General features: G+C 47.0%; 1 protein-coding gene across 2 annotated transcripts in view; it reads left to right on the forward strand.

Annotated features, from left to right (window-relative positions):
• The window catches only part of MYT1 (myelin transcription factor 1), a 57,738-nt gene extending 45,500 nt beyond the window's left edge, over positions 1-12,238 (forward strand). For both annotated transcript variants that reach the window (XM_088064475.1, XM_088064476.1), the window contains exons 17-23: positions 3,006-3,068; positions 3,645-3,728; positions 7,890-8,111; positions 8,855-8,946; positions 9,819-9,922; positions 10,021-10,164; positions 11,775-12,238. In XM_088064475.1, the coding sequence (XP_087920601.1) occupies positions 3,006-3,068; positions 3,645-3,728; positions 7,890-8,111; positions 8,855-8,946; positions 9,819-9,922; positions 10,021-10,164; positions 11,775-11,915 (850 nt within the window). In that variant the 3' untranslated portion in view covers positions 11,916-12,238. The remainder of the gene's footprint in view (positions 1-3,005; positions 3,069-3,644; positions 3,729-7,889; positions 8,112-8,854; positions 8,947-9,818; positions 9,923-10,020; positions 10,165-11,774) is intronic.
• Positions 12,239-12,699: the final 461 nt, after the last annotated feature.

Below are 12,699 nucleotides of genomic sequence, written 5' to 3' on the forward strand. Positions count from 1 at the left end.
GAATCCAGTTTCTGGATCATTTAGACCCAGAGCTATTCCTAACTACAACTGAGGAGCCTCCACTGAGAGTAAAGCCTCACAAAGGGCTTCACATTGCACAGTCACCATGAAAAAACCCCAAAAGTGCCGTGTCCTGTGTGCCATCAGGGCTTCCTGGAGCCATAGGTGAGTCAGTGGCAGCCCCACTGGTCACTAAGGCCCCTGTGGTGGCTCCTGGACTTCTCTGTGCCCCACCACCAGTGTGGGGCTGGTGCCAGGAAAAGTTAGTTAACCACCTGCTCCTTACCACAGAGGTGGCAGGATTAGTTGATATAAATAGAATTTGCTGGTGGATGGCAAGGACTGCTGTGATTAGTGCTAAGTACACTTAATCACGCACTACAGACCATACACATTTTGAAAGGACCTCTTCAAAGAGCTTTGCTGAACTGGTGTTTCTCCAACAGTTTGAAAGAATAGCCAAGTGATCAGAAAATTGGTGTTAAAGATGTTAAAAGCTCTCCAGAGCAATGGCCATTCCCAGTAAGGGCCAGACAAAAGCTCACCCCTGAGCACCCATCCCATTGTGTCCAGCCTTGCTGTGCAGCATCCCATGTTCCCCTCTGGCACCCAATGACAGAGCTTTTCATCAAAATAGTGTGCAAAACAGGAGACTTCTGGCCCCCAAAAAAGCTTGTTAATATTATTTCCTCAAATACCACTTTTTTTTTCTATGTCCTGGTGATGATGGGAGCAGAGGAGGGAGGAAGGGATTTTGAGATATTATAGATTGCACAGTCACAGCTTTTCAGAACTCCTGATAAGACCATGTCAGTGTTTCTATTATAAATTCTATTTCAGGGGTTAATATCCCTGATATAAAAAAAATAGCTCCCGGCTGGAACATGCAATAAAAGGTCTCTGTTGGTATGATTTGTCTCTAGATAATTAAAAATAAAAATCAAATTACTTCTCTCTCCTCTTTAAAAATCCTGAAAGGAAGAAAGAGTTTGGCGTTAGTATTTTCACAATTTCCTCCCACCCTGAAGCTAGAACAACAGAGAAATAGTTTTGCTTTCTACTGTAACAGTGTAGAGCTGGGAAATATCACAGTCATCTCCCAAACCTGTAATTTCTAAACGAGCTGAAGAATTTGCACCCTCATTGAGGTCCTGCTGGATGTGTCCTGCTCTTACTGCATCAGACCTATGTGCACTTATGTTTTCCTGACCCTGAGCCTCCCTGTTACCCCTCTATGACCAGGACATGTCCCTGCTCTCCTACCTAAGGTGAGGTGCCAAATTTTTTTGCCAGTGGAGATTATTCAGTGACCTGCAAATGCCAAAGTCTCCCTCAGAGCTGCTGCAAAGAGGAGAATTTTGGTATTTTCTGAACAAAAAAAAACCCAAAAAACACACACACACACAAAAAAAGAAGACTTTTAAGAAAGCTGTTTTCCAAGCTGCCAAACTAAAGTCACCTGTGGAAACCATTGCTGCACTGACTCTCAGGGGGCAGAGCACCAGTGCAGAACCACGGAATAGTTTGGGTTGGAAGGGACCTTAAAGGCCAAACCCCCTGCAATGAGCAGGGACATCTTCAGCTACATCAGGCTGCTCAGAGCCAGCTTTGGGGAAAGCATCTTGCCTTTTCCAAGGGCCCTGACCTTGGGAGCTGCCTGTGCATCACCACATTTCCCATCATTTCACTGGCATGTCCTGGAGACACCAACCAGTCATCCCAACCGGGCACTGGTGGCTTTAAGAACAGGAATGGAGAAAGTGGGGACACTGAAAGCCGCTCTCCTGAGGAGAACGGGTGCTCTGCAAGCTCTTGGATGTGCCCTGAGCTTTGCTCAGCATCTCCCGCTCGTCCTGCGGCAGCCCCTCCATCTCCTCCCCACACCCTCTCCCCTTCATCACTTGACTCAAAAAGCCCTGGCTAATTGGCAGGCTGGCGTGCACATCCTCTGCAAACACTCCTCGCCTCTCTTCCTTGTCCCCATGACAACTTTTATGTCCGCTTCGTCCCCTACAGCACCGGGAGCAGATCTTTGTGCTGTGGCGCTTCACATCCCCTCACCGCCCTGGCTCTGAGCCCTTAATGATGTGCTGCTTAACTCGGGCCATTATCTTGGTGCTGCTGGGTGGGCTCACAGCCCCTGCCAGCCTTTGTGCAGCTTTGGGTGATCACAGCAGCCATCCCGAGCCTTTGCTGGATGCTCACCTGGAAACTCGGGGCCGTGGATGCTCCTTCAGAGGTGACTTTGTAAGGCAGGGCTGAGGACCGAGGGCAGACCCTGCCCCAAAAGCCAGCATGGTGACCTGGTGAACCCTGTGGTGACCTCATGTCCCCTTGCTGACTGCCTGTCCCCTGCCCATGCTGTTGTGGAAGGAGGGGACCAGGGCTCATCTAACCTTTTCCCTCCTGTTTCTTCATCTTATTCCATCAGAGGCATTGGCCACGTTTGCAGTCTGTGAGCCCTCCTGCCATGGGCTGCCCGTTTGCCCTCACTGAGATTTTTGCTCCCCAAGTCACCAAGACCTGACCCTGGTGGTGGCCATGGTGGCCCTGCTGTCCAGAGCTGTCAGCTGCTTTTCTGGTTTCTTGTCTCTGCTTGGTTCCAACCTGCTGGCCCTGGATGGCCCCAGCTGTCTCCTTATGCCTTCCTTAAGATGACAAACACTGTCCAGGAGGGATATTTTAGCTCATTATCATCTCCTGAGGTGGCCCCTGCACAAGGGTGGGGACACAGGCTGGGAACTGTGTCTCCCCATGGGAGAGCAGCCCCTCACTGTGCTCCCAACATCCCACAGATGTTCCTCTCCAATGCCACATCATGCATTGACTTCAGTACCATGGATATTACAGACCAAACCTTGTCCTTGCAGAGGGGGAAGGGGCAGGAAGGAGAAGCCTGCTCCTGTGCTGCCAGTGCCCAGATTTCTCTTTGAGAAGAGCTGTCACAGAGTGTCAATCCCCTGCTCACAACCCCAGGCTAACCTGAGCCTCCTTTGCCTCTGCAGGTGCCCTACTCCTGGTTGTGATGGCTCTGGTCACATAACAGGAAATTATGCATCGCATAGAAGGTAAGATCTTCCTTAAATTATTTTCTCTCTAGCCTCTTTCTGTGTTGTTGCTTTTTTTTTTTTTTTCCCTGCAGTGGGCAGAGTTGTAAAGTTCTGAATAAAACATTAATGTTACTGACAACTGAAGCCTATTTTCATCTCTTTAATCTGACTTCTTTTTTTTTTTTTCTGATGTTTCCAGCATCTGATTAGAAGCTCCTTTCAACAGAATAAAAGACAAAGGGTCAGATTTTAGCTGATGCAATGTTCCTGTTAATATTGCTACCTATTTATGACTTCTATTATCACTTTAGAACATTAATAGCAGAGATCTGAGCCTTCTGTTTCAACAATTCCATTAAACATTGCAAGCTGTTAGCAGATATCTTCTTATCTAGACACCATTAATTACTGTCCATCTCCCTCAATTTTTTACTATTTTTTTTCCTTCTGACTTCTCCTCGTGATGTGAAGCTGCAAAACGAGAGAGATCAAAAACACTGTGCCAAATTCAAGGGAAAGATGACTGAAGCAGGGGAATAGCAAATGCAGAGATTCTGCCAGTGAGACAGGCCTTTCTTCTCTTTTTAACCACAGTCTGTCAGGCTGCCCTCGTGCCAAGAAAAGTGGGATCAAGATCACCCCGACAAAGGATGACAAAGAAGACCCAGAGCTGATGAAGTAAGTCTGGAAATAACTCCTGAACAGAGCTTGTCACTCCATCCACTTTGACTCACACAGATTTACGTGGGGGATCAGCACCCACCCCACATCCCCCTCGCTCACTCTGCTTTGGGCATCCTCTGCCAAAGCTCTTTGCTGTGTTCTGGTGTTGCAATTTTGATGTTTGATGGAAAAATTGGGTGGTGGGGAGGTAATGGTGTAGCTTTCTTGCAGGTGTGAAAGGTAGGTTGGCAGGGCACAAACAGTTTCTCTGCTCCCTGTACTTTGTATAATTCCTGGAAAGCCACACTGGTGTTGTAAATGATGGTAAAATCCCAAGTCAAGCCAAACATTGCAGGTTTTTGGGAAGCAGTGGGCAGGAAAGGGCTGATGGACTGGCTTATCTGCCAGGAGCAGATCAGAAGTAGAAACTACCCAGCACTGAGCTGGGTCAGGATCTGGTAATCCTGAATAAGTTGTGTTGTGTGGAGTCTTTGCCAGGGCAGAATATTCTAAGTGAGCTGAAAAAACCTTTCTCTGCTGCCTCAGGCTGAAGTTTTCAAAACATCCCAGGGGGTTTACTCCTGTGGGGAATAGAGATTTGAAATTACCTAGTCCACCTCAGGAGTTTTCATGAGCTGTGAAATCCATTTGTCCTGACTTTTAGCAAGTCTGAACATCACAGGCTCAGCATGTGGGGTCTGGGATCTGTATCTCCTTACACAGCTACAGGACATGAAAGGCAGCACTGACTCCAGGACCCTATATATTTTAGTTACCTCAGAGCATCCCCAGCCTTTCTGAAGCCTGTACACTCACCCAGCAAGTGCAAGTGGAAGGGGGTAAAGAAGAAACATGGAAAAAAATTATCAACCACTTCTAGGAGTTTCTGGTTGCCCATGAGCACTGGCATATCTGTCCAAAACCCTTGACTCAGCAGACTGTCTCCAAATGGACCTTTTTTAAAAAATATTTTACTCCCAGGGCAGGTCTTGCCCTCGCAGAGGAGCAGAGGTGGATCTCTCCATGTGCCCAGGTTTTGGCCTGGAGAAGAGGCTGAGCCAAAGTGGGACCCAGAGGGGGTGGAAGAACCTGCGGGGGCTGTGGGAAGCTGGGATGCGCCTGCTGGGGGGGAAGGACCTTTCAGAAAAAGATGATATTTGAGCCATCTGCTCTGTTCTTCCTCCTCAGTCTACAGGAAGGAAAGCCTCCCAGTTAAATGAGCCGTGTGGTAATTAGCAGGAGTTAGCAGAGTTTATTAAAAATTAAGCAACCTACTTGAGAAGCTGCAGGAAAAAAGCCTCTTTTGGCTCAAACACACTGAATTGCTGGTGGTGTTGCAATGCTGTGCCATTAACCAGGGACACAGGGATGGAAAGGGCAGGCTGCAAATTTGTGATGTGCAACTGCTGGCTGTTGTACCTTTGCTCTCAGCATGGTTGGAGCCCCCAGTGGGGAGGTCACCCCTCCCCATGGTTTCCCCAGGGACTCGTGCCCTGTGGGGCTGGGGAAGCTGTGACTTTGCTCATTTGTGCCTTCCCCATTCAGGGCAGGACAGGGCAGGAATGTGCCAAGCAGTTTCCCCACTGTGGTTTCTCTGCACAGAAATCACTTCCCAGTGCAAGGAGAAAGGAGTTTTTGTGTGGCTGTTTTATTATGGGGAACATGGGGTGGGCTGGCAGGACACCCACAGCAGAGTGAGGGTCCCCACCAGCATCCTCACCAGGGGCTGGGTTTCTCCTAGTCCATCCTAAAGATGCAAACACTGGGAAGATAAAGTTGCAAGGAATCATATAATCGTTTGGGTTGGAAGGGATCTTAAATCTCACCTCATTCCAACCCTCTGCCATGGGGTGGGACACTTTCCACTAGACCAGATTTCTAAAAGACCCATCCAGTCTGACCTTGGACACTTCCAGGTGTGGGGCATCCATAGATTCTCTAGGTTCCAGGCTCCAAATGGGGTAGGAGCATCACCAAAGCTGGATTTTCTGACTCCTAGAAAGCTGGTGCCACCCACTCCCAGACAGGTCTTGGTGGAACCATGGACATGGGTGCAGGAAATGTGGGATGGGCTGTGAGGGTCTCTGCAGCAGCAGGATGCGAAGGCTTCCCCTAACATTCCATGGCCCAGACAGCAACCCCCTCCCCTCCAGCACACCCAGCAGGAGCAGAAGCTCCTCTGAGATGTGCAAAACAACGTGGCACAACAATCCCTGGCTGGTGCCTTCCCCCAGCCTGTGGAAGTGTTTGTCCCACCACCCACGGCAAGGTGTGCCTGGTGGGGGTTTATCTTAAGGAGCTTTGGCTCTAAATCCTTCCTCTGTCTGCACTGAGCTCCGCTTGGAACCCGGCCGAGTTTTGCACTTCGTCACCGAGGAGAAAGTCATTTAGTCCCTGTTGTTTGTGCTGTTCATCCTTCAAGTAATTTGCTGCAGACGTGATTGAACAGATTACCTCAACCTTCAGCCCAGCCCATAGAGCGGGAGCATCCACAGGTGTCTAATGGATCAAACACTACTGGTGCTCCCATTAAATAATAATAATGTAAAAAAAAATAATTTAAAATATGTCCAAGACAGCTGTTTTGCACAATAAGGCTCTGGTTTATTTTTTTAACAATGAAAATGTAATAAAAGTTAAATTAACGGTGTAAAATATGTAATGGTTGGGCTGTAACGGCTGCATACGAAATGCTGGGGTCTGTCACTTTCTCTCTTGCTCTTCCCCCCTCTCCCCCTTCTCCTTTTCCTCCTGAGGATTCAGTAATTTGCTCGTGATCATATAAAAGCAATGATGTTATGAATTTACTGAGGATCCTGCTGGCAGGGATATTATAAGTGAATTGTGCTGCATTTGCAGCTGATTAAAATCGAGATCAGCATTTTTCAAATTATCTTGGGAAAAGGCTGGGTGTAGGGCCCCCCCCTTTTGCTGTCATCTCCCTTTTGTGTGGAATGTAAACAATCAGGGCAATAATTTCTGTGGTGAAACGCAGCTTGTGATTTTCAGGAGCAGCTCTACGAATGCTTTTGCTGGAGAGACTCAAAGTCCCTAATTGCTTCCAAACTGAGGATATGGGGGTTATTTTTGTCTTTCCTTACCTCTTTCCACCTCCCCTATTTTTGAGCAACCTCCCTTGAGTAATAAACTTTTAACTGTATTTATAATTGGCAAGCATTTTTAAAACAAATGCAAACCACAGGAGAAACCCTGATGGATAAACTGGGCTTGCAGGAGGCTGGATTTAGGAAGAATGCCATTAGGTGAGGAGGGAGGAAAAAGGTGCCTTTTAGAGAGCCACTGGTGTGCTTGGCAGTAGCACAAGTTGTGTTGGTGATTCCACAAGGCTCCTCGCAGCTCCCGTGAGTTTCAACTGGCCATAAAGAGGCAGAAGTCTGGTAAGGGCAGGGCTCATGTGCTGTCTTGATGATAATTCCCACTTTATCCCCTCGAGAGCGTGGGTTGATCTTCCCAGAGAAGCAGGATGTGAAGGGGGAGGCAGGCAAGGCCATGCCGTGGCTGCAGGGTGTGTGATGGCTCAGTGATTTGTCCTGTCTGATGTGATGCAGGCTCAGAAATCCCTCGGATCCCCTCCTGGCAGGAACAGGGCTGCAGCTCTTTGTGCACAGCCTGAACAGCTCCTGGCCCAGGGACTGGCTCCTGGGGAGAGCTGTGTCCCCAAGGGCACAGACAGTGCCCTTGAGGGTCAAGGGTGATAAGAGATGGGCCTGGGTTCATCAGCAGTGACACCCGGCAGAGCCAGCAGTACGTGTGTGATGGTTCAGTGTGGCTGTCAGCCCTGGGGTACACAGGATCCCATGTCAGACAGCCCAGCCTGCCATTTTTGTCCCCAGTAAGGCACCAAATACCTGGTTCCTGACACCACTGGGACCTACTTTTGCTGTGTGTGATGTGACCTCCACAGACCTCCCTCCTGCAGAATTCTCCTTGATTCTCTTTGGCTCTCTTGAAGGAGCACTCTCAGCTCTTAATTTCCCATCTGCTCTTTCCATCAACCAAGTACCTCCCCTGTTAAACTCCAGACGAGACCCAAATGCAAATGCTCTCTTCCCAGGCTTCCTCATTCCTGCTCATCCATAATTTCCTTACACCTTTATTCCCTCAATCTGTTCCTTCCTCTTGGCTGCCGCGCTGTAACGTTGTGTGATTCCCCAGGTGTCCGGTCCCGGGCTGCGTTGGGCTGGGACACATCAGCGGCAAGTACGCGTCTCACCGGAGCGCCTCGGGGTGTCCTCTGGCAGCCCGCAGGCAGAAGGAAGGATCTCTCAACGGCTCCTCCTTCTCCTGGAAGTCCTTGAAGAATGAAGGCCCAACCTGCCCCACCCCAGGCTGTGACGGTTCTGGCCATGCCAACGGGAGCTTCCTCACTCACAGGAGGTAAATCCCAGGGTTCAAGTCAGTGTGAGTGTGATGGTTTTGCTGTGGACAAACTTACCTGCCCCAGGATGCTGCTTGAGCAGCATTCAGCTCCTCATGCAAGGCTCAAGAACTGGTGGTTTTGATGCTGAGCTCAGTCAGGCTGAAGTTTACTGAATAGAGAAAATGTGCGGTTGTTTTAATATTCACAGAATCACAGAATGGTTTGGGTTGGAAGGGACCTTAAAACTCAGAATCTCATTCCAACCCCCTGCCACAGGCAGGGACACTTTCCTCAAGACCAGGTTGCTTCAAGCCCTGTCCAACCTGGCCCTGAACGCTTCCAGCAATGGGGCAGCCACAGCTTCTCTGGGCAACTCTGGCCTCACTACCCTCACAGGGAAGAATTTCTTCCTAACCTCTCATCTAAATCTCTGTTTGCATGCTGGAACAGAATTTGAGTACTACAAATAGGAGTTTGGTGCCCAAGACAACCAGACTCATCTCACCCTCCACACCTGGCACACCTCCTTTTTCAGGAAGCAATGTGTTTTTAATCTTTGCTTAAAGAAAATTGCTCCCACTTTATAAATGGGGCATTTTGTGGCATTATTCATAAAGCAATTTCCTCTGTACCATAAAAAGCTTTCAGAAGAACTGTCTCGCAGCTTGAATTCCACCAAATGGCACATGCTCTTATGTTGGGTACGTAAGCACCTATAAATACTGAGAGTTTATGAAACCCATTTTTACTTGTTTTTCAGTTTGTCAGGGTGTCCAAGAGCTACTTTTGCTGGCAAGAAAGGAAAACTCTCAGGGGATGAAATTCTCAACACAAAGTTCAAGACCAGCGACGGTAAGATTTTTCACTCCTTTGCCTTGCAGGAGTGTCAGGGTATTGAGCCCATAGATCTTTTTCTTTTTAGACTGGGGAGGTTTCAGCTGAAATCTGGGCACAGGTTTCAAGGACATCATGAACTTTGAAGACCCATTCCTTGTGTTTTCTGGTGTTTGTGGTGGCATGGTACCTGTCTCACTCCTTGAGTCACACATTTTAAGGGAGCAATAATAAAGAAGGCAAAAGAAGTAATGCTGAAATTTAGATTTTTTTTTTCATATATTCACTGGCATTTTTACAAATCCCTTGCAGTCATTCAGCAATTTTCACCTATTCAGGGCTTTTAATACTGAGATATTTCTGGATCTGGAATTTTGTTAGCGATGGCACTTTGCATTTCCAGGACTATTACTGAGCATTCTGTGGTATTTCACAAGGTTCAAGCATTGAACTTGATCGTTTGGAACCTATAAATACCTGCACTCCTCTAGAAATATTGCTTTATTTTATGGACCTTGTAATTTCTCATCAAGACATGTATTAGTTTTTTAAATGGCATCATTCCAAACTCAGGACTGGAGAGAGTGACCTGACTGTTCAGGACAATCAACCTTGCCGGGTGTGGGGATGTGTTGGAGTCCAACTGCTCTGCTGTCCTTTGCTTTTGCATTTACATATTGACCTGTTCAAGTATCATTGAACTGTGATAATAAAAATATTAATTATAAAAAAATAGGGAAAAAAAACTGGCAGGTGAGAGGTATGACTGGTTTTGAGGCTGTAAAAGCCAAGGTAAGGACAGTGCAGGCAGGAAGGGCTCAGCAGAAAGTTCAACACTTTTGCTCTCCCCAAGAGCATTTGTTGACTGCCCATGACCTTCCCTCCTGCAGTTCTGGAGAACGATGAGGAGATCAAGCAGCTGAACAAGGAGATCAGTGAGCTGAACGAGTCCAACTCGGAGATGGAAGCAGCCATGGTGAAACTCCAGTCCCAGGTTGGTGTCCTTGGCCATGCATTCAAGCCCAGGGGTGCAGGGTGTTAGGGGTACCCCTGCTGAGGGTTGGTAACCCTGCCGTGCTCCTTGCTCCACAGATCTCCACCATGGAGAAGAACCTGAAGAACATTGAGGAGGAAAACAAAATCATAGAGGAGCAAAATGAAGCCCTGTTCCTGGAGCTCTCAGGGTTGAGCCAGGCTCTCATCCAAAGTCTTGCCAATATCCGCCTTCCACACATGGTAAGAAACTTTGACAGTGCTCAGCTCAAGCTGATGTCATCGAGGCAGCTGTGCCAAACCCAGTTCACGATAAGGCTTTTTCACAATTAAAGACTGGGAGAATTTCTTTCCATACACCTATGTGTCCTTTGTAAGATCACTACTTTTCCCTTATCTCTGAAGCTTGCATTATATCTCCCTTTTGTTGTCATTTTCTGCTGATCTCCCTTTGTATCTATTGTTCTGTCTCATTACATCTGGGAGCACTATCACAAAATAGGAAACTTTATCAAGGGCACCCAGTGCCTTTTAGGCTAAGACAGCACAAGCAGAGATCAGGAGGGATTGGATTTCAACGTCAGAAAGATCTTAGAGCTCCCATTATAATGCAGGTAGTTTCAATTGAGTTTTGAATAGCTGGCAGCTAAAGAATAGCATTCTTAAAGAGAGTGTATTTTGTTTAATTTAACAAGGTCTAACAGCCCACAGCATGTTACCATAGAGTTACTGAGAAATGAAAAGACTGCATTAAAATAGTAAAACCACAAAAGGCTATTAATTACCTTCTTTCTATTCCCAGGAATGTAATTACTGTTGTCAAAACCAGGTGTGAGGAGGTGGGGCTCGTGTTGTTGAGGAAGCTGTCCTCTTACAACTCAGAAAGACCATTGCAATGATCAGAGGAATGAGCTTTTGATTTATTTTTTCTTCCACCCCTTTTTTTCCTTTTTCTTTTTTTTCGGGAATCCTTTTCATTGGGGTTTGTATTTAAATTCAGGCTGGTTGGAGAGAAGCCACCCTCCAGCAGAGCAGTTTTGGATAGTATTCACCCAGCTGCCTAACTGGCAGAAAACCACTCGCTGAGAGCTTTTTTGTCAAGTATTTGACACATAAAGGTCAAATAAACTGTTCAGCAAATATTTTTTCAAGGTTTCAGGCAACTCTAATTAAATGATGCCCATGAGACTTTTATGCTCATTTTACTCCTGTTCTTTTTCTTCCATTTCCCTCTCTTTTTCCCCCCATTAAGCCCAAGTTAGATACCTGCAATGCCCCTCGAAAGCAGGAGCTGTGCTGCAGCAGAGCTGGGCTGGGCAGCTGTGAGCCCAAGGTGACCCAACCTTGCCTTTGGTTCGCTTCGTGATGTTTCAGCAGTCCTGTCGTCCTCCAGCCCTTCATTTCCATGCCTTAATTCAGCCTCCAGCCTGTCAGGCTGCCTGCACACACTTAACCTGGTGCTGTTAATAGCCCCACAAGGCCAGTGCATAAAATTAAGGACCTGTTTAAGATCCGGCGGGATTAGGGCAGTGATGAGATTCCTTTAGATGCAGCACTGCGGACAAAAGGGCTTTGACGTGGAGACCTTTGGCTGTCTGTACATACAGAGAATCATGGAATTGTTTGGGTCAGAAGGGACTTTAAAACTCACACTGTTCCAGCCCTCTACCATGGGTTAGGACACCTTCCACCAGACCAGGTTTCTCCAAGCCTGGTCTTGAGCACTTTCAGGAATCCACAACTTCTCTGGTCACTGAAATACGCAGATGATTTATTACAAAGACTCTCATTCTCTTCCTGTTCTCCCACTAACACTTTTATATTTGGCTTTTTTTTTTTTTTTTTGACTGCAGGAGCCAATTAGTGAGCAGAACTTTGATGCCTATGTGAACACTCTGACAGACATGTACACCAACCAGGAGTGCTACCAAAACCCAGAGAACAAGGACCTGCTGGAGAGCATCAAGCAAGCCGTCAAGGGCATCCAGGTGTAGTGCCGTGGGATGGAAAGCAGCAAGCAAACAGACTGTAAGATGGAACCTCCCCTCCAAGTATTCAGGTTTACAAGTTAGGAAACTTGTCTAATGAATGAAAAAAATTAAAAAAAAAAAGGACCAAAATGTAACCAAGAGGCCATTTCTGAGACATGGAACTGATCAAACTCAATGTTCTCGTTTACTTAACTTTGGACCTTCTTGAGAAAAGTGGGAATTTTTCTACTTGGACTACAAGGTAGATCAGGATGGAAGGTTAAATTCTCCAGTAGGCTGTGGGGCTTGGTAGCAGGTGAAGAGCAGGCATCATCCATGAGTTGTCTGCTCTTGCAGAATTGATCCAAGGGTTAAAATGTTACAAGAACAGGGTCTTGTCTGATCCAAGACTAGCGTATGACTGGCTTAAACCCTCATGTTGTCTATGGTCGTATGTCCAGATCACCTACTCACACATGAGTTATGTTCTGTGTTGCTACAAGTGCTGGAGCTGCAAGCTACCTGTAAATCTGAACCTGTGCTGGGCCTCCCAACCCCGAAGTGTTCAGATATCCACTGGGCATGGGAACTCTGAAGTATTATAAAGTAGCTTATTTTTATTTTCTGAAAGAAATCCGAAGAGCAGTTCTGGATCTCCAGTGGAAAGCGCAATGGAAAAAAGGTTCTCAGGGAAGCTTTTGGAGTTTGCAACTACAGTATTCCTTTGTCTGTCTTAAATATGAGAGTAGCTATTATGAATAGGCCAATTCCAGATATTTCAAACAGAAGAATTTCTTTAATGTGTCAT

Source organism: Pseudopodoces humilis, chromosome 19 (assembly GCF_049639895.1).
Source record: "Pseudopodoces humilis isolate 2021_Gansu_Grassland_sample_001 chromosome 19, ASM4963989v1, whole genome shotgun sequence".
In the NCBI taxonomy this organism is placed as follows: domain Eukaryota; kingdom Metazoa; phylum Chordata; class Aves; order Passeriformes; family Paridae; genus Pseudopodoces; species Pseudopodoces humilis.